This window comes from Quercus suber, unplaced genomic scaffold, assembly GCF_002906115.3.
Source record: "Quercus suber isolate HL8 unplaced genomic scaffold, Cork oak 2.0 scaffold_44, whole genome shotgun sequence".
NCBI lineage: Eukaryota > Viridiplantae > Streptophyta > Magnoliopsida > Fagales > Fagaceae > Quercus > Quercus suber.
The window spans coordinates 1,759,674-1,779,279 of record NW_027069509.1 but is presented as its reverse complement, the minus strand read 5'-3'; the positions used below and the strand labels follow the sequence as shown (position 1 = coordinate 1,779,279).

Here is a 19,606-nt window from a genome sequence, read left to right as displayed (position 1 = left end):
AGGTCTCAGAAAGGCACCTTTTAATTTGTCATGGCTTAAAGGAAAAAGACAACGTGATCGAGAAAAGGATAATGAATTGTGGGGTATGTCACCCTTGAAGATAAGATTCAGGTGATGTACTTTGAAACTGCCTTAACATTTAACAAAGGTCGACAATTTCAGCAAAAAAAAAAAAAAGTTTATTGATGAGGTTATAGTTGCATCATGCATACATGTAGAGTATATATAAAATATATATGTAACTCATGCATGCAATCATCCCATTAATGTACAAATTAAATAATTCCCTTCTTCTTCTTATTCTACTTTTATCTCCAAAGCGTCTCTTTCATTGTAAATGTGTGTGTGAGACTTGACGCTGAGGGGGGTCGGAGGGTGTGAGGCACGCAAGCTAGCTTTCAACACAGTACTCCTAATAAGGTCTCAGAAAGGCACCTTTTAATTTGTCATGGCTTAAAGGAAAAAGACAACGTGATCGAGAAAAGGATAATGAATTGTGGGGTATGTCACCCTTGAAGATAAGATTCAGGTGATGTACTTTGAAACTGCCTTAACATTTAACAAAGGTCGACAATTGTCAATGGCCGGCATGATTTAAGTTGAGTTCAGATAGGGAAAGATCACGTGGCATCCATGCACATGAAGGCACAAGGGGACCCCAGCTATGACGTGTCCTCGAAGTGTGTACTTGAATGTCCAATCTCATGACTTGTAGAATATCCTACGCCACATCGGATTTTTTGATCTCAATAAATTCAGACCTTGTCTTAGAATGGCTTAGTGCAATATCAGAGACTAATGGAAAACATGGGCAAGAGATTTGCCAAGTGGAAGAGAATGGTGAGACAGCAAAAGGGGAAGCTCTATATTATGAGGATTTGCATCTCTATGCTTCTTGGTTGGCACAAATACTCCAAGGCAACGTACATGGGTTCTAATTAAGGAGCATTTAGCTTTGGTTTTGTTTAGTTTTTCTAGTATGTGATTAGTTTAGTTTGCTGTATTTTTGTTACTAAGATATGTACATTCTCTCTATAGTAGAAATGAAATATTCACCATAATTATTACATGAATGAATACAATCCATTCCTTGCATTTAGATTTTAGTGTGTTGTTTAGTGCATGCATGTCCAGATGTCTTTGCGTTTCTACTTCCTTCTAGAATTAGAAGTTTTTTTTTAAGGATATCTTCCATCTAGAAGTCATTATTATTATATACCATTTGTTTTCATTCTAATAATATTGCTTAATTTATCCATGAAAAAATATATTTATTATCCATCCGTGTTTCCATGCCTATCCACGCTCAAGTTTGCTATTAAGCTGCTTTATTTATTATTACACTACTAATTGGCCTACAGATGAATGCAATATTAAATTTTCATCATATAAACTGGGATGTTTCTGGTCAAAAAAAAAAAAAAAAAAAACCTTGGATGTTTGGTGAAATTCTGATTAATTGTAAGTTTCAAATCTAAACTAATTGGCATAGAATAGAACTGACTTAAAGCCTTTTTTTTTTTCTCTATGACAGAAAGGGAAAAAGAGGTTTTAATTTGGAGGGGGTTGGTTTTATTTAAGCCTTTATATAACGATTAATTGACTTGATTAGAATTAAAATATATGGGTCTCCTTAGCTTTATCAATCGAACAAGTATAGTGTTATCCATGTTCACAGGACACAACCATAGCCACCAATCTCTAATAATATCTCCTTTGTGTGGGTTATAGTTTACTTCAAAAAGTGAAGACCCACCCCTCACATGAAACTAGGTTTACTGTGATTGATGATAAGGCTTTTGTTTTTCTTTCCAAAGAGCTCATGATGATTCACCACCTCACTTGAAGATGACTAAAAATGAGTGTACGTACAAAAAATATGTACATGTGCAGTTCAATTTTCAACCCAAAAAAAGATATAAAACTCTATATATACATGTGCAATGCAACAAAGATATTCTATGGAGTTCTGAAGACTTAGAAAGTTGTATCAGCAAATGAGAAACCTCGCACATTAATTGTGTTACCCTTTTGTTTTTGTTATCTAGCTGTTGATGTAACACATTCATAACAGCCCACTTAGCACACATCCAAACGCATCCGGGAATTCGGGCGGCACTGGTTTATTTTGCTGTACATCTGAACACTTTGGGACAAATAAAGCCTTATAGAGACAGTGTCAGAGATGGGAACTTCAGATTAAACTAGGATAAGTTATAACTGGTCCTTTTCCAGTTGAATTGGCAGGGAGACAAGCTAATGGGTCTACCTTGTTATCTTTGTTTAAATGGGACCCTGATATGTTTACCCAATTAGGGGCCAACACTTGTTACCAACAAATACAATGTCTCTGACCTTTCTTCTTAGCCCCCCTCTTTATAAGCCTATGCTTTCATAGGCATTTTAGATCAACACAAATTTCAGCACCACCACCATATACCATTACTGTTTTGTACATGATCATGGCTAGTCATTGGAATTCAGTGCGACTCCCAAAGCTCAGGTCTTGGCAAAGGTGCTCAAGGCACATCCGAGAGCAGAGAACAAGGCTTTATATCATATGGAAGTGCACTGTGATTCTTCTAAGTTGGGATGAGCAACATTGATGAATGTTGTAACTTGGTAAGTGAGGTTAGTTTTGTGCAACACCTTTTTTGTATGAGCAAATCAGTAAACCATTTACATTCGAGTCCTGTGGTGACGAAGATGAACTCCTCGTTTCAGAGAGCACGGATGACCACACATTGTGTACAAGCTAAGGTCACTTATATGGCTGAAATTATGACAGCATATGTAGTGTGAGATAAATGTACAGGATCTTTACTGTTGATTAACATATGCAGAATAGTCTATTTTGATATTATTATTTTTCGCTTATTTTTTGACCTTCGATCAAACTGAGGACATAAGTTCTTGATGAAATTATGAAGAGAAAAAAGATGTCCCTTCCCACCCTTCTTTCTTTCTGGGGCTTTTGAGAAAAGAAAATTCTGATTATTTTTTGTTCAGGCAAAGATTATAATTATTTAATAATTTACAAGCTCAATCATTGGTTTTCCAACTCAACCTTTTTGCCTACCCATTCCAATGGGAGGAGAAAGTGCACTTTAGCCTAAACTCGTTGAAAAAATAAAAAGTTACTGTATGTTCATTATCCACTTTCTGCGGAAAATATTTAATCTGGTTGCCTTCTCCTGATGTTTCCCCGAGTTCAAATGCCCCCTCCTATTGCAACTATCAAATAATAATAATGATAATAAAAAAAGAAGACAATAAGTTTCCGGTTTCCTTCTTCCCAACCTGCCTAAGTTTCATGTTTCCTTCTTCCCAACCGGTCTCTTCGCTTCCCTTAATTCAGAATTTTTAGTAGATTGAGAGAGCAAGTAATTTATTTTATTTGTTCACATAATTTATTACCCTCTTAGTTTAAGAACCCTTTTCCCATACCGTTCTTCCCAAAATTAAGTTGAGCCTAAGCTCAAGAGGTTCAAAATCCTGATATCTCGTACATTCTGCGTGAAGTACAGATTTACAGGCCCAATGTAGCGATAGTTTAGCAGAGAACCATACGGCATCTTCTAAATAAAATTTCACATCTACAAAATATCGGTTGAGTTTATTGTTCTCCCTTCCTCTCCTCAACCAGCACCACCACCAACTTTTAGTTCTCTGTATGAAAATAAACACCCTTGCTAACGATGACAGAGATCAATACACTCATTTCTTTTTCCCAAAAGGTTCGCCAGAAGCTCCTTGTGACTTTGTGGAATTTAAATCATCCTCAGCAGATTTCTTTGGGGTTTGCCCTTGCTTGCTTTGGCCTCCCTGGGGTTATTACAGCAACAAGGAAAAAAAACAAACAAACAAACAAACAATAAGATTGAGCTTCAAAGGGTATGTGGAAAAATATGTTTTGCAAGCATAAAGGTGCAGGAAAAAAAAATTACTCCCGTAAAATTATATTTCTATTTTTTTTTATACAAATATTTGAGGATGAAGTTAACGTACTTTTTGCACCAAGTGCACTATTTGTTTCACCATTTGATGAATGTGAAGAGAATAAGTCTACTTAATCTAAGTTTCCGTTTAATTAGCCATTAACATCTTTTGTGACAGGTACATCACAAATTAATGCCCTTCATTATAAGGTATAAGAGGGTTATCAACCTGCCATCCAATTATAAAGACATTAATTCCTTTTTTTCCCGTTAAAAGGTTCATCAATTTGTATTATATTTGATTAGTTGTTGATTCCAATTCCAATATATCAATAATAAGGGCAAAAAAAATTTATTTCACAGTAACAGTACCTAAAAATCCAGGGCCCTCTGTCCTAAAACCATTATGGACAAAGATCAGAGACCCAGATAATTAGTTCTCTCCCTAGCCAACGGTCTACAAAAATACACTGAAGCTGGATGCATAAAATCATAAAATCATAAAATAAAATAAAATAAAATAAATTTTTTTTTTCAATTGCTTGTGCTCAAAACATGTGTTGTTGGAGGTTTTTATTCTCCTTATAATATTCAATTATTCTCATAGAAACCTGCGTCTCAAGTCTCTCAGCACTTAAATGTTGCTTAATTTATGTCTTCTTCTTCACATTGGGCAAAGCTTAAATATATTTTACTAAGCTAATAGATATGAAAGAAATAATTGAAAATATATCAAAATTGATAATGAAAAAGGTTCTCTTACTGCTCCCTTATGGCCTGTTAACCTCCGAACTGATGGAGCTCGTGCCACTGATGAAGCAGCTGCAGCTGCAGCCACACGGATTCTGCAAAAAAGAATTCATAACAAGATCCATTGTCATTTTATTTTTCATTTTGGCAATACCGTACATTACTGCTTTTTTTTTTTCTTTTTTCTTTTTTTGGCTTCAAACCGTACATTACTGCTATTGAATCTTTATGATTAATCCTACCTTTTATGCACATCAACATATTCATCTGTCTCATCCACAATTTCCTCCTGCATAAATTGACAAAATCGTCACCATTAATCTACTGGCAACTGGAAAGACATGCAAACTGAAAGGAATATATAAACAAGGGGTTGCACTTTACCTGCAGAAGTTCTTCAAACACATCTTCCAGAGTGATGATACCAATAACTTCACCATCTTCAATATCCTCTGACAAATGAGGTATGCCATTAGTTGCAGTGTCATTACGCCTAAAAGATGGTGGCCTCCTCATATTGGTAGGCATTGAAGCCCTGTCAATCTCAACAACAACACTGTCCGACTTTTCATCCTGCTTTAACAAAGGAGTAGTCAGTTGAGAGTCCTCGCCACAAACTTTGTTCTCTTCAGATTTTTCTCCATCAATTGTTGGAAGAAGAGTCTTGCCTGTTCCCTTAGACTTCACCACAGCTGCCATATGACTGCTTCCCTTTTGGAACTCATTCAATATATCATACAGAGGCATATCTGCTGGAACCCTAAGGACGCATCCCACACATCAACAATTCATATCCACACTTCTGAAAAAAGAGAGAATAAGCACATCTTTAAGTATATAAACATACCGTGGAATTCTGCGGATTGATACAGCACTGACAGGGGTCTCTGTTTCAGGTCGTACGGTGAGTAAACTCTTCACCTAATCCCAAAGGGAAAAGAAAAAAGTAAGAGAAATAACCAGTTATAAATCAGCAAACATCTAAACCAGTACTATAATTCAAAAGTTTGTCAAAAGCTTAAAGTCCAACCCACCAGAAGAAGTCCAATTACATTCTTTGGATTCCCAGAATAGACAGGAACTCGACTATGACCCCGAGCAAGAATTTTCCCCATTGCTTCCCTGGGTTATTAAAATTATGAAAAGAAAAAACAAATATAAACAAAGGATAGATTGAATACTAGTATTCTAGAACTTCTACTAAGAATAGACAAACTCGTGTAATGGTGATGACCATGCAAAGCTTTATCACAAGATAAATGGAAAGTTTAACAAAAATAACAGAAACAAATTGTAGCCAATATTCTTGTGCTACGAAAAGAAATTTGCAATCTATTGCAAATGCACTCGCATATGTTAAGACCATAACAGATTGATTGGAATGACATAGAAGCATATACGAATACAAAACTTAGTTAAGATATGCTTTGCATAACTAAAGTTTTAAACCAACATAAAATAATTTCAGTTTGAATAATACTCATTTATCACAAATTTTTTTTAAAAACAATTCTTGATCAGATAGCAAAACAAGATCCCCATAAAAACAAATGTTGAATCGCACATATTTTTTGAAGCAGGAAATTGATTATAAAATAATGGATTTAATTCTTGGAAGAACGTGAAAACAGAAATTTTAAAGTATAACTCTTGGTATCTTGATGAGGAAGTTGGATCAAGAAGAAGAAAATAATGATAATAATAATGGCATCAAAACTTAGTCAGGTGTAGAACTTACCAGTCCAGCTTCGAATTGACATCCAAGGAAAAGGTCGACTCAATAGGTGTCATAGCCGCCTCAGCAGTCTGATTGAAAATAATAATGACAACATGAAGAGTGACTTTGAGATACTAACTCCAGCTAATATCAAGGATCTAAATTTAGATAAGGCATTATATAGAAACATCAAAGTATAGTGACCACTTTCAGAAACTCAAAATTTTAGCTTTTCCACCAAGTCACAAACTCAAAGGTAGTTGGTCAGTTTGAATCAAGAGAAGGGAATTTACAGATGCAAATTCAAAAACAAATCAACATAAGAAGCAAGGTACTCTTAACCATCAGGAAGTTCTGCAAATGCTCAATGACAAGCAAAACAATAAATAAACTAGCACACCAGCTTAAGTAACATTGTTTACCTTTTCAGTTAAATCGAGGGCTCCACTAATAATTGTTGTCTCATCATGTGTAAGCTCCCCTCCCTTGCCAGCCTAAGCATAACAAGAATAACAAGCTAGTACTCCTTGAAATATTTGAATAGTTTTAACAAGTGATAATTGCAGTAGTTTATGCATATAACTCCAACGGCCTTACCTCCTGGCTGTGGATGGAGACAAGGGCTTTAAGCTGCGCCCGCCTAAATAATGCTTCATTATGTCCCAGAACCCAGTCCAGAATCTGGAACACATATATTTCTAGTGTTAAGGGCTAAATATATATCAATAGAACCAGAAATACAAAAAGGAGAAGATGAGTTTAGCCATAATATCAGTAAAGGAGTGCTTTGATATTGTATGGAATCTTATATATATATTCTCCACTAATACTCTATTTTAGGATGTATATACAAATGAAGCTAAAAAAACAATACTAAAGCTTCATTCCGCAACTCAATTTTACATATAAGAAAGATACAGGAGAAATAAGAAGACAATGCCTACAAGAGAGGTTTCTGAGAACAATTTTTTCAAGGTGTAGAGGAAAGAATAATAAAAATAAGGAATGGAAACTTTCTTGGGAAACCACCTCAAGTGTGCAACAAGAACTATGTAAATCTCTTATTCACAAAACATTCAAAAATTTGTTTTAGATTTTACCTTTCCAATGGGATAAGCTATTGGATAGCAAATTATCATTAAAAATCTCACAAGCCATACGAAATTGGCCCCTACAGCAAGCCCGTATCTTGTGCATATTGCTTGTGGAATGACCTGACAAATGAAATGATAACAGGATAATCATCAATCAAATGTAGTAGCTTCAAAAATACAAGCTAAACCAACAAAATCACGAAACATGTAAAAGCAACATACCTCCCCGAAAGCAAGAACGAAAGTTACAGAGAGAAGAATTGCGACATACTGATTGAAAAGTTTATCCAGGTATATAGGAAGGGCCTGCAGATTGCAAATACCAAACCCAATAATAACTGTTAATTAAAACTAAGGATACTCTAACAAGGACTACAAACTCAATATAACAAAAATTTAAGGATAACAATACTAAGTGTGAGTTTGGATTAGCTTTCTTTTTTTTGGGAAAAGTTATTCTAAATATAACCATACTTTTGCCAACTTTTAGCCAATAAGCAAATAAACTTTCTGAAAAAGAACTAATCAAAATGCATGCTAAAGGCATATTCTACTATTCTCTGCACAACTTTTCCGAATTCACAAAGGGCTCAGGTTTCAAATCATCCACCAAACTCCAAAGCCACTTTAAAGAACACAACCATTTGTTTTTTTAACCCAATTACTTCAATAGGCACAAGTACACAACACCAACAAAGCCTTTTGCTTTTCACTTTAAAAATCTTTTACCTTCTTCTAATGTAGTTTTCTAAGTAGGCACAACGCCCTTAATTCAATAGTTACAACGGGGGAATTTGAACTTTGGACATCTCTATTGGAAACACAAGCCAATTGAGAGCTACAAACATAGAAAGCACGGACAATTCATTTAAGGTGCCGTACCCGTTTCATGTTATAATTTTCTACAAATTGCTCGTGTCATACCCGGGCCGTGCTTTCTAGCTACAAACTCTTAGCTTATATAAAATTCTAAGTTTCCTCATTAGAATCAAATACCCACTAATTTTCACAAATGTGCACAAATACAACACTACATAGCTATCACATTTAACACTTGAATCAAATTAATCACTTGAGAGAGACAGTTCTAATTCAAACTAAATTATCAGAAAATATTGATTCCAGTAATTAAAGAAAAACAAACCTCCATGGAAACCGCATTACACAAAAGCAAAGTGACAAGCAGCTGGTGTTGCTTTTGAACCACTGGAAGTATAGCAGCTACAACAAAATCACACAAATTCAAGATTCAAATAACAGTGAAAAACCGAAACGAAACGAAATTGGTAAATATCGGAATGAATCGGACCTGCTTGTTTCTTTTCGGCGTTGGTGCCGCTACGCTGGAGGATCTCCAAATCGACGAGGCCGAGGGACATGAGGCCGAGGGTGAGCCCGGACATGATTCCGGCGAAGAGGACAAGGAAGCAAGAGATCCCGGCGTAGATGAACCACCACGCCGTTCCGAACGATATGCCTCCAAGCCCCGCCGAGTCCGACTCCAGGTTCCGAGTCAGCATCCGAGTCGCGATCACGGCATTGATCAGGTGCATCGCGGCTCTCTCTCTCTCTCTCTCTGTCTGAAGTACAAGAAGTACTGGCTGTTGTGTTTGATTTGTTGGAAATGAATGAAGTTTTTTTTTAGAGATTATTGGAAATGGCTTGTGTCGGGTGGTCAGTGGCCAGTGGCAACTGGACACGTATTTTATCCTATCGTGTCCAGTGGCAACTGGCCACTGGACACAAGCTCCCTCTGAGATTATTAATGGTCAACGGTCTTTTCTTTCTTGCAATTACGGGAGATTTGGGGCCCGTTCGGTGGATAAGTCCAGGACCATGTAAAAGTAGGTTAATGTATAAGTGACAGTTAATTATTTATAATTTTTTACATCAGGGTTGTAATAAAAAAAAGTTGTAAAATAATTTGTGGTTTTAAAAGACTAGAACTACTTCTTGTTGGGTTGTAGATTTCTAGTATTGTTGTTTAAAATAAAGTGAAAATTGTGATTTAAAAAGTGTTGTAAGAATATGTGTTTATAGTATTTATAAAACAAAAAATGTGTTTGATCATGAAGAGGAAAAATTATGCACTCGACGGCTTATATGACGGATCTACTAAAATCACCTATACTAGACGGATCCCATACGAACGGGTTCTACACCGACGGGTTAAACACCCATGCAGTGTCCGAATCAATTATCTACAAGAAGCCCAAGTTAGAGGAACTCTTGCGGCCCATGATTGGACATCTCAAAATCCTAGTATAAATGGAATTCTAAGGCGAAGAGGATTCTAGAAGATATGTGTATTAATGGAGATCTTCTCCATAAGGAAAAGACTTGTTCATCACGTTTGGGATTGTTAAAGGAGACTCCTATAAGGAAAATACTTCTGCTTCAAGGAAGAGAGGTCAATCTTCGACCACTATAAAAGCCCCAATACCCTCACAAATTGAGGTACGCATAATTAACCATCTCTAACACTCTGGAGTTTAAAAAGATTCTAACTTGACATTCGAAGGGTATTTGGCCGGTACCACACCGGTGCTCTTTGTAGGTTTTCTCTTTCTTACTGCGCAGGTGACTTTTTGAGCGTGTGAGCGACATGTAATTCATTGGTAATTTTCAGACTTCATCAGATCCCATGTTTCAAATAACATATTTTGTCAAAAAACATAATTATTTGTTTGGTATGTGTGTGTGTTTTTTTTAAGCTAACAACTATAGTAAAAGTATTGTTATTTTATTTAAAGAGAGAGAAAGTTCTCTCATGTGGTCTAATCAGGTGGGACCAACAGTTTTTAACATATTTACAAAAGTGTCTGGTAGGAATAGTTCTCTAAATTCAATGTTCAAACATCCTAAAATGAGAAACGTAACTCAAATATTCCTAAAAGAAATCTCCTACCAAACGTGTATTTTTTTTTTTGCTAAAGTTGTTAGTGTTTAAATATTGAAAACTATTGTTTGAACTCCCTTATTAAACAACCGTAATGGTACCATGTTTCAAATAACATGTTTCAATGTGTGAAAAAACATGATTAGTTTTTTTTTTTTTTTTTGTTTTAAAGCTAATCAAGTGGGTCTCATGGTTTTCAACATATTTACAAAAGTGCTATTGAGGATTGAGCAATATTGTTTGAAAACCAAATACTAGTAAAATGAGTTTTCTAAATTCAATGTTTAGGCCATGTTTGTTATGTAATTCCAAATAACAGTTTTTAGTGTTTAATCATTAAAAACTATAGTTCTAAAAAAAAGCCAACACATTTAGTAATAGTATTTTTTAAGAGTGTTTGAATTACATTCCTCTTTTTTATTTTTTTTTATTTTTTTATTTTATATGTTTAACAGGGAGACTGGTATTTGTGCTTATCCTCTCTAGTCTCCATGGTCAATCAAATGTACGGTCTAAATTAAACACTACCTTAAACTCTAGTTTAGTTTACTTCAGTTCTCATTAAAAAAAAAAAAAAAAAAAAAAACAAAAAGTTTTATTTAGTTAATTCTTGTAGTTTATTTATTCGCAATTAAATGAGTTGGCATAATCTAGATGATGTATACTCTCCATTTCACCTTGAAATTGAGAAAATCATTGTCCGAAGCGCAGACGGTTGTAGTTTTGCCAAGAATCAATGTGTACCGTGGATTGTATGTTTATATTGAACGGATATGCATCCATAATTATTTTTTGGTTAATCTGCAAATTCACTTTGTGTGTGTGTGTGTGTGTAAGTGAGGAGGGTAATTTCGTCAAGCCGGCACTAGACATTTTGGGGCCTAAGGTGAGAATTAAAATGGGGCATTTTTTATATTTATGTATTAATTAAATTACTATTTATTTAATATTTTTATATTATAATATATTTCATTTAAAATTTATTTTTCTTGCCTTTTGAGATGCAAATTGACTAATTAAATTTTTATATTCAAGTTCTTCTAACATTTTCTTTTGAAATTCATTATCAAGATTTGTTGTATTACAAAATTAAACATCATTGTTATCTTGCAATTGTATTATTTCATTATCTTCTAACTCTTTTTGGTGAATTTCTTGTTTATTTGTGATATTTTCATCTAAATTTTGTGTTATATTTTGTTTATTACTAATAACAAATTTATCCATTGATACTTTTTGAGACTCAATTATTTTATTTTATTTTTTTTAAGTTTTTCATATCTAAATGCATATTTTTTTAGTAGACATTTCTAATCAAACAATATATTTATAAAAACTAAAAGAAAAAAAATAACTTTCAAGTATAGAACAAATGAGAAATAGAACCTGATTTATATAAAATGTATTGTTGTAGTTTTACTGAATAATAATAAGTTTTTAGCAATCTCAACATACATAAATAAAGATTTATTCATTATATTATCAAAAACTAAAATATATATATATATATATATAAACACAAGATTATAATTAAGAAAATAAATAAATAAGCACATCCATAACAAAAACAAGCCCAGCCCAGCCAAGAAGATGTCTGCCAAGACCCACCCAAAAAAAAAAAAAAAAATCCTCTTACTGTATTTGTATTAGACCACCTATAACCAAAAAAAAAAACTCAGGCTTAACAAATATATATATATATATATTGAAGGCCCAAACGTGAAACACTAAAACGTCCATCCACAGAGCCCAGCCCTCTTAACAATTCTAAAGTAGAAAGCCAAGCCTTATTATAAGTTATACCTCAAGCTCAAGAGTCAAAACCCAACTGCAGAATGCCAGATTCAAACTGTTGCACGGCAGCAGCGGAAAAAAAAAAAAAAAAAAAAAAAAAAAAAAAAAAAAAAAAGGCAGTTGGCTCGGCAACAGTGGAGACTCCTCAAAGTTTTCAAATCGCAGATGATTTAGATCGGAGGAAATGAAGCTTGACTGCTTGAGCCAGGCAGCCAGGCCCAGCAACAGTGGAGAGAAAGAATGGGAGAGGCAGAGAGCAAGAGTTGAGAGAAAAAGCAGAGCAAGAATGAGAAAGAGACCCTAAAAATTTTAGGGATTTGAGATTTTTTTTATTTGTTTTGATTATTGATTGTTTTGTGGTTAATTTCTTAGACCGGATTTGTGGTTTATCTGGTTCAATTTTGGTTTGTGTAGAGGACAGTGATGTTATTTTTGGAACAATTAATTTTATTTAGACCAAAAAAAAATTTGTGCTACCAAAGTTTAACGGGTATAACAAAAATTTTGTATTTTGGTCAAAAGAACGTTCCAAATTTTTTTAGATTAATCTAAAACCATTTTTTTTTTCTTTCCCTACTACCCCCTTTTTTTTTTTTAAATTTTAGGGCCTCCCTCTAATTTGGGGGGCTTTAGACAATTGCCTAATTGGCCTAGTGGAAGAGCCAGCCCTGTATTTCTTAACAAAGCAATTGGCCTGATGGAAAAGCCGGCTCCGAGTTTCGTAACAAAGGATAGATAAGATAATCATTAGCTCCACCGGCATTTAGAGAGGGGACACCGCCCTCAATATGCCACAACCTTTCTGAGAGCAAAACCTCATTCTTAAACTAATGAGAGTACAAATTCACATTAAATTATGGCTACTTTATATATATATATATATATATATTTATATATATAAGTTGTGGGGTACGTATTCCCAATTATGAAAATTTACAATCATATAAATTGCACCAATATTTGGAATTAAAGTATACTTTGGCTCTTTAAGTGTGGAGTCATTTTTATTTGATCATTTACATTTCAAAATTTTCATTTTATTTTTAATCAGTTATGTTTAATTCTGGTTTCATGTTGGCCATATCATTTCTGTTAAGAATTTGACAGCCATATTATGTTTTTCTGCCTACAACATTGAACTTCCTACATTCCAAGACATTTTAGAGTTAGTGTTTTATGAAATAGTTAAACATGATGGGTATTCAATAGTCAAATTACTAATAAAAATGGACAACATGACTAATATGAAAGTGAAATCAAATAGGAACAAACAAAATGAAAAAAAATTGAAAAGTAAAGGGAAAAATGAGAACAATCAAAAACTTTAAGAATCACATGTATACTTTAGTCAAAACTTGGATATATGCATCACCCGGTGGGGAAGTTAACGGTGAAGTTAAAAATAGCTAAAATTAGACATACACCACGCAAGTATGTCAACTGTGAATGATTTGATAATACTAGGAGTTATGAACAAGGTGGGAAATTGGTTTTACACACAAAAGAAATCAAACTAGAGCTGTTGATTAAAGTTGGCGATATGCAATAGATGTAAAACTCAATCAGACCTGCATATCAAAACTCAATCAGAACTAGATGACATTGATAGTCATGGTCAATATGAGCAATTTGTAATTGTAGTTTAGTAAATTAATTGGGAGTATGCGCAAAAGGGTAATTCACTTTTTATTTTTTTAATGATGATGTGACTTGCACCGTGACTGTTAAATTTAACAATCAATTAAACAATGGGAGTGCAATTGGAATGATTACTACAAGTTTTCAAGATTTTTGATGTAAAATGCATATATCCTCCTCTTTCTTTTTTTTGTAAAAGATACTATGTCTACAGTAATTTTATAATATTTTTACAACAAATCACAGGTGGTTAGTTGTTATTGGTTCAAATTTAAAACTAACACTAAGATTATTTTTTTTACCTCAATAGTAATAACCAATAATAACTTGTCACTTAAAATTTGTTGTAAAAATGTTGTAAACGTATCATTTCTCTTCCTTTTTTTAATTTATTTATTTTCTTTTCCTTTTTTAATTCTTGGTCGGTGAGACATCGAAATCAGGATCTAGATTTTTTTTTTCCTGAGGTGATATCATGATGATCATGAACTTTTGTGCAATATGCAATATATTCATTTTCGACAGGTACGATAATCTTTTGTGCTCAGAAGTCAGAGTATAAAACATGGAAATTAATTTGATTCGTCGACAAAAGATTATGCTATCAAGAAAGAAAAATATAAAAAGGTTGTGTGCATTCAACCATTCACATGCTGTAATATATTTTATACAGACCACTTGGTGTATATAATATGTTTTACTATTTTGTACTTTTTTAGTTAATTTATTTTACTATTTTACTTTTTTTTAGTGTATATAATATATATTATATTTTTTTTCTCAAAAAAAAAAAAAAATCCATCCTTCACAAAATTTTATATATGCATATATCACCAATTTTGTTATGAACCCAACTTATTTCACAATTTATTGAAATAATAACAATCCTAAGTGATCACAATCAATCACTACCATTAACTCAACTTTTATTTTTTATCACTCACAACATGAGTAAATTAGAAAAAAAATATGGAATAAATTATGTTCTATGTTTATTCATAATTTGAATTTGTGGGCAAAAGGATGAAGTCCAAAAGATATTCGAACAATTTTGTAGTTAGTGCATAGAGGATCATTTTTGAGACAGGATACATTCTTCCAAAAAATAAGATGACCCTACTTATATATAATTTGTTCTTGTATTTTAAGTAACTTAAGACTTTATTGGGTATCATTAGAATTTTGTTTCATTGGCTTATGACTTGTAAATTTTATCTTATAAGACTTTATTGGGTTTCATTAGAATTTTGTTTCATTGACTTATGACTTATAAATTTTATTTTATGGACGCATAATATAGGGAATTGTAGAAATGTTTTTTTTGTTCAATTAAGCTTTTAATAGTTTATCAATGCTTGATTGAGACTTCAAATATTAAATTCATTAGAGTACTTGAAGGAATAATCAAGATTGAATGTGATTATCAACAAAAAAAAAAAATCGAGATTGAATGTCACAATCTTATAAATCACATAAACTTGATGGAAGACTACCATTGTTGAGTCTAACTTTGATGAGAGATGTCAAGGTATTTTATTTATTTATTTTCTTATACATGTAGATGGCACAAAACAATTTTTGTATATTTATTAGAGTGTAAGAAGATAATAAGCTTTTTTCAAAGATTATCTTGTAACTATGTATATCAAACTTGATAATTTTGTAAAAAATATATTATAAGTTATGACTTAAGTTTATAATTAAAAAACTAATTTATAATCTCTTACATATGTACGGATACAATTAAAAATAACCACAATCAAATCCATATATATAAAATGTTAGAATACAATTGGAATGATACTTGACACAAAATTGGAGTGCCTTTAAAATATAGAGACACTTGACATCAAATTAGGGTGCAATTAGACTAATACTTGACACAAAATTGGGATAAAATTATAATTTAATATAAATTCTTGATTGAGCTTCCTATTTAATGTATTATACAGAATAAATTAATAAATACTCTATTTTTTTCCCATATGCATACAAATACACGTGAATGAATATGCTCTGGGTGTGTACTAACTAATATATCAATACTTTAATCCGATACCCTAGAATAAAAAACTTCTAGATCTGCACTTTTTTTTTTCCTTTCACCCACTTATGAAATGATTTTCCCCCTTTGTTATTACCATAGAACAAGTTCTGTTGCTTGTGTTAACATCTTGTCAAATGATTGCAATACACAAGTTAATGGAAACTTGGATTCTCAATGAAACTAGCATTTGCTTGGTAAATAACTAAATATTAAACCTCACTGTGCAGTGTGAATACTTGAATGACCTGCTTCGTTCCTCTTTGTACCTGTAGTCTTACTCCTCACACATCACACCTTGGTGATTGTGGTAATTTTACCTAAGAACACCATCAACTGCTTTAAAGCAGAGGCCAAGTAACAGTTGGAAATTCCCCTTCCAGACTATCTGAACCGAGAATTACCAAGGACAACTTTTTTAACAACATTTTGACAATAGATAAGATGGCTAATTGAGATTCGAACAATATATTCACACTCACCATCGCTAACAATTTTTATTACATACTAATCACAACAAGTTACATGTTGTATCTGTAAACGAAAGTATAAAGGGTAACAAAGCTTAAATTACAGTTTTATGAATGTAAAAGGTAAATGCAGTATTCAGTTGGTAGCAAAATTCTCACTTTGATGGGTACAGCCTAACTCCATAATTAGTGCCCCCATTTCCCCCAAATAAACCAACAACTGGTGGTGTTAATTATTTTTGCATTACATTCATCGGCCTTTCACCTAATTTTGCCCACCTCTTGGGACTGGAAAATTTTAAGAACTTCAAAAGAGTTTTAAGACTGTTCAAATTAGAACTTGTAAGGTCTGTTCCGACTTTTGGATGGTGCAGGTTTTGCAATTGTTACATAAACAAACCTGCCATCAAAAAACTGATCCACATACCAAATCATGTGTTATGAAAAACAATTTTACTGGATTCCTAATTTACTGAGAATAACAGATTATTACAAAAAATGCATACCTTTCCATTCATCTCTTTCACTGCCAATTCTGCAGAGTCTTCTGTAGTAAACCAGATATATGCAAACCCTAAAGGCTGCCTGGATTTTGTATCTGTAATCATTTTCACTGCAAGATGACGTTAACAGAAACACATGTAATCCAGAAACATTGTCCTCACAATTCAACAATATAAAAGCAGCATGCACCCCAAAAAAAAATTAATGAAACTAAACATAGGTGCATGCATAATTACCAATAAAGGAAAAAAAAGGTTATAATCATGGTAAAGGCCAAAGGGCTTCTACAATTCTCCAACATGATTTTGCACACTCCATTACCCAACACCTCCCCTGTCCCCAACGTTGTCAGCCAATTGTGCTACAAGAGCACTGCAAGCATGCAGCATAGTGTGCTGTTCTTAAACTGGTGCATGATCCATAAACAGTATGACAATTTGGTAAACTAGAATAAGAAGCTTGTCCTTTTATTTTTTTCAATTAATAATAAGAAGCTTTTGGAAGTTACTTCCAGAAACACCTTAACTTCAAAATATACAAGCTGCGAAATTCACCTTGGCTTACTTCACCAAACTGTGAAAAAGTCCTCTGCAAACGTCCCTCAGACATTGATTGTGGTAGTCCTGCATCAGTTAGCTCCAAAGGCTTCAGAAAAATTATTATTCTCTGCAAAGAATTAATGGAGAACTTTATCTAAACAAGAACAGCAGTACTGCACAGTTACAAAGGCAACTTAGTATGGCTTGTTGAATAAAATTACCACCTTAAATGCAACAGCAATTGTAATTAAAATTTAAAAAAAAAAAAAACATAGAAAGATGTAAACAAGTACTTGATTTTGCTTCTTCTTTTTCCCCAATTACTAATAATTCAATATTATTTACCATTCCAATGAACCAAAACCATGACTTTAATCAACCAAGTCAGTGAAAATACTACTTAATAAACGAGGGAAAAGTCCAAAATACAACCTCCCACACTTAATGGGCTTTCCTGCCAAAACCAAAAAGAAATTCATTGGTGTCTTGGCCTGATGGTAAAGGCAATCACCCATGGAATGGATGCCATATATCGTATCCTACATAAAGAAAAACTGATGAAATGCCAACCAAGTATCACCTATAGATTTCTATGAACAATACCATCCTAAATCTCTAACAAATTTATGAGCTCCATTGCAACAAATTCCAGTATAAATCATGTAAAAGTTTTCAAACCAGCCTAGGTCTATATTGGCTAAAAATTTGCACTGACTCCACATGTTCACAAATGCCAAGCAATGTACAATCTTTTAGCACCAATCAATAACATTTTTGAATTTCAACCTAAATAATTAAGTACAAAGACCAATTTTTAACTCAAGAAAAACTAACAAAATAAAACACTTCAAAACGTGGCATTCCATCCATTTCCTACATTTTCTCAGAAACCAAACAGAAGTTAAGACTCTGCCCTATGAACAAACTTATCAGAAAACTGAAATGAGTGAAAAATAAGCAATATTGCCAAAGACCCAGAACAAAATTTTCAGCCATTTAGTAAAAAAAAGTTACCTTTTATGAAGATTTTCGTGGAAGGAGACGCATCATGTACTGAAAAGCTCGAGCTTGAGCTACAGCGGAGTGATTGAAGGGATAGGTAATGAAGATTAGCTGGTGCAGAGAGTGATATTGAAGAAATTAGTGGGGAGATTGATGGTGGAATTGGGGTTTCTGAGACAGAAGGGTTAGGAATTGGGAATTGTCTGTGGGATTGAAGTTGAAGCAAGGAGATTTGGGATGGGAAAGACTGTAGCAGTGCCATTCAAAACCCTAATTTCTAAAACCCTACAAAAACAATTACTGTGAGAAAAGAAAAGGGGGAATTTTTTTTTTTTTTTTTAACACGCTTCCTAAACAGCCGTTACAGCCCACGAGTCATTTTGATTTTTCATTTTTGACTCCAGTGTCAAAAGTCAATAATCAAATGTTTTTTTTTTAATAATTTAATTTTTTTTAATAGATAGAAATTTTACTCTAAAATTATTTAAGTGTATGTGCGTGTAAAGTTTATTTCTGAAAACTTGAATCTCAACTCTTACTCCTCACACCCTATAGACACTTATACTTATGAAGTGACGTAGTAGCCAAATGGTTTTATTATTATTATTTTTTTATGAGTCATGTTAATAAAAAATGTAAGGACTTGAATTGGAAGCCCAAGCCCACTTAAATTAGTAGTGCCTTGCACTTCAACCCAAGCCTAGGCAAAATCAAGCAATTGTAGAAAAAAGTAGTCCTCGGTCATTTCTGAGGAAAAGTTCTTATATAAGTTTTACTTTGGTTTTGTCAAGCAATACGTTGTTCACTTTTCTATCTCTAACTCTCTTTTTTTCTTTTTTCTCCTCCCCCTCATCGACAAAGCTTCTTCCCCTTATGTATCCTCCTTCTTGGCATCCTAACTCTCTACTTGTATGCCCCAAAGCTCTTACCTGGATACTTGTCCCATCAAAGATTTGCTTAAGATGGTAGAAAGGGTTGCTAGCTGTGAAGACATTGTTCAAGGGTCACTTTTTCATTAATGCAACTGATAAGGTTGTTACAGAGCATTCAATGCGATGATGGGAGGCATACCCTTTCAAGAAGCTTCCTCCCACCACACTGATCCTCTCCTAGAATGCTCTTTCTCCTATTCGGGCGCTCATCAAATTCTAAGCACCTTCCCCACCTTCTTCTCTAGTAAACCAGCTTCTCGGGTCAGATGCATTTTACAAATGAAT

General features: G+C 33.5%; 3 protein-coding genes across 4 annotated transcripts; 1 reads left to right on the top strand and 2 right to left on the bottom strand.

The window, feature by feature from the left end:
• Window positions 1–633: 633 nt before the first annotated feature.
• Window positions 634–1,073, top strand: LOC111994105 (small polypeptide DEVIL 9-like). Its single transcript, XM_065771483.1, has 2 exons — window positions 634–684; window positions 772–1,073. The coding sequence occupies exons 1-2, from the start codon at window positions 634–636 to the stop codon at window positions 940–942; spliced, it is 222 nt and encodes a 73-aa protein (XP_065627555.1). The 3' UTR covers window positions 943–1,073.
• Window positions 1,074–3,425: 2,352 nt separating this feature from the next.
• On the bottom strand, window positions 3,426–9,214 carry LOC111994099 (DUF21 domain-containing protein At4g14240). The gene is made up of 13 exons (XM_024025957.2): window positions 8,809–9,214; window positions 8,644–8,720; window positions 7,722–7,805; window positions 7,506–7,619; window positions 7,003–7,086; window positions 6,828–6,899; window positions 6,427–6,494; window positions 5,723–5,810; window positions 5,536–5,609; window positions 5,073–5,448; window positions 4,931–4,977; window positions 4,702–4,783; window positions 3,426–3,825 (listed from the first exon to the last, which is right to left on the bottom strand). The coding sequence occupies exons 1-13, from the start codon at window positions 9,050–9,052 to the stop codon at window positions 3,718–3,720; spliced, it is 1,518 nt and encodes a 505-aa protein (XP_023881725.1). The 5' UTR covers window positions 9,053–9,214; the 3' UTR covers window positions 3,426–3,717.
• Window positions 9,215–16,345: 7,131 nt separating this feature from the next.
• Window positions 16,346–18,722, bottom strand: LOC111994111 (organelle RRM domain-containing protein 6, chloroplastic). Of its 2 annotated transcripts, none has more exons than XM_024025970.2 (4): window positions 18,402–18,722; window positions 17,403–17,471; window positions 16,851–16,942; window positions 16,346–16,758 (listed from the first exon to the last, which is right to left on the bottom strand). In XM_024025970.2, the coding sequence occupies exons 1-4, from the start codon at window positions 18,649–18,651 to the stop codon at window positions 16,678–16,680; spliced, it is 492 nt and encodes a 163-aa protein (XP_023881738.1). In that variant the 5' UTR covers window positions 18,652–18,722; the 3' UTR covers window positions 16,346–16,677. The 2 variants fall into 2 exon arrangements, with proteins under 2 accessions (XP_023881738.1, XP_023881737.1); XM_024025969.2 differs by having other exon boundaries at window positions 16,851–16,957; window positions 18,402–18,719.
• Between the last annotated feature and the right edge of the window lie 884 nt (window positions 18,723–19,606).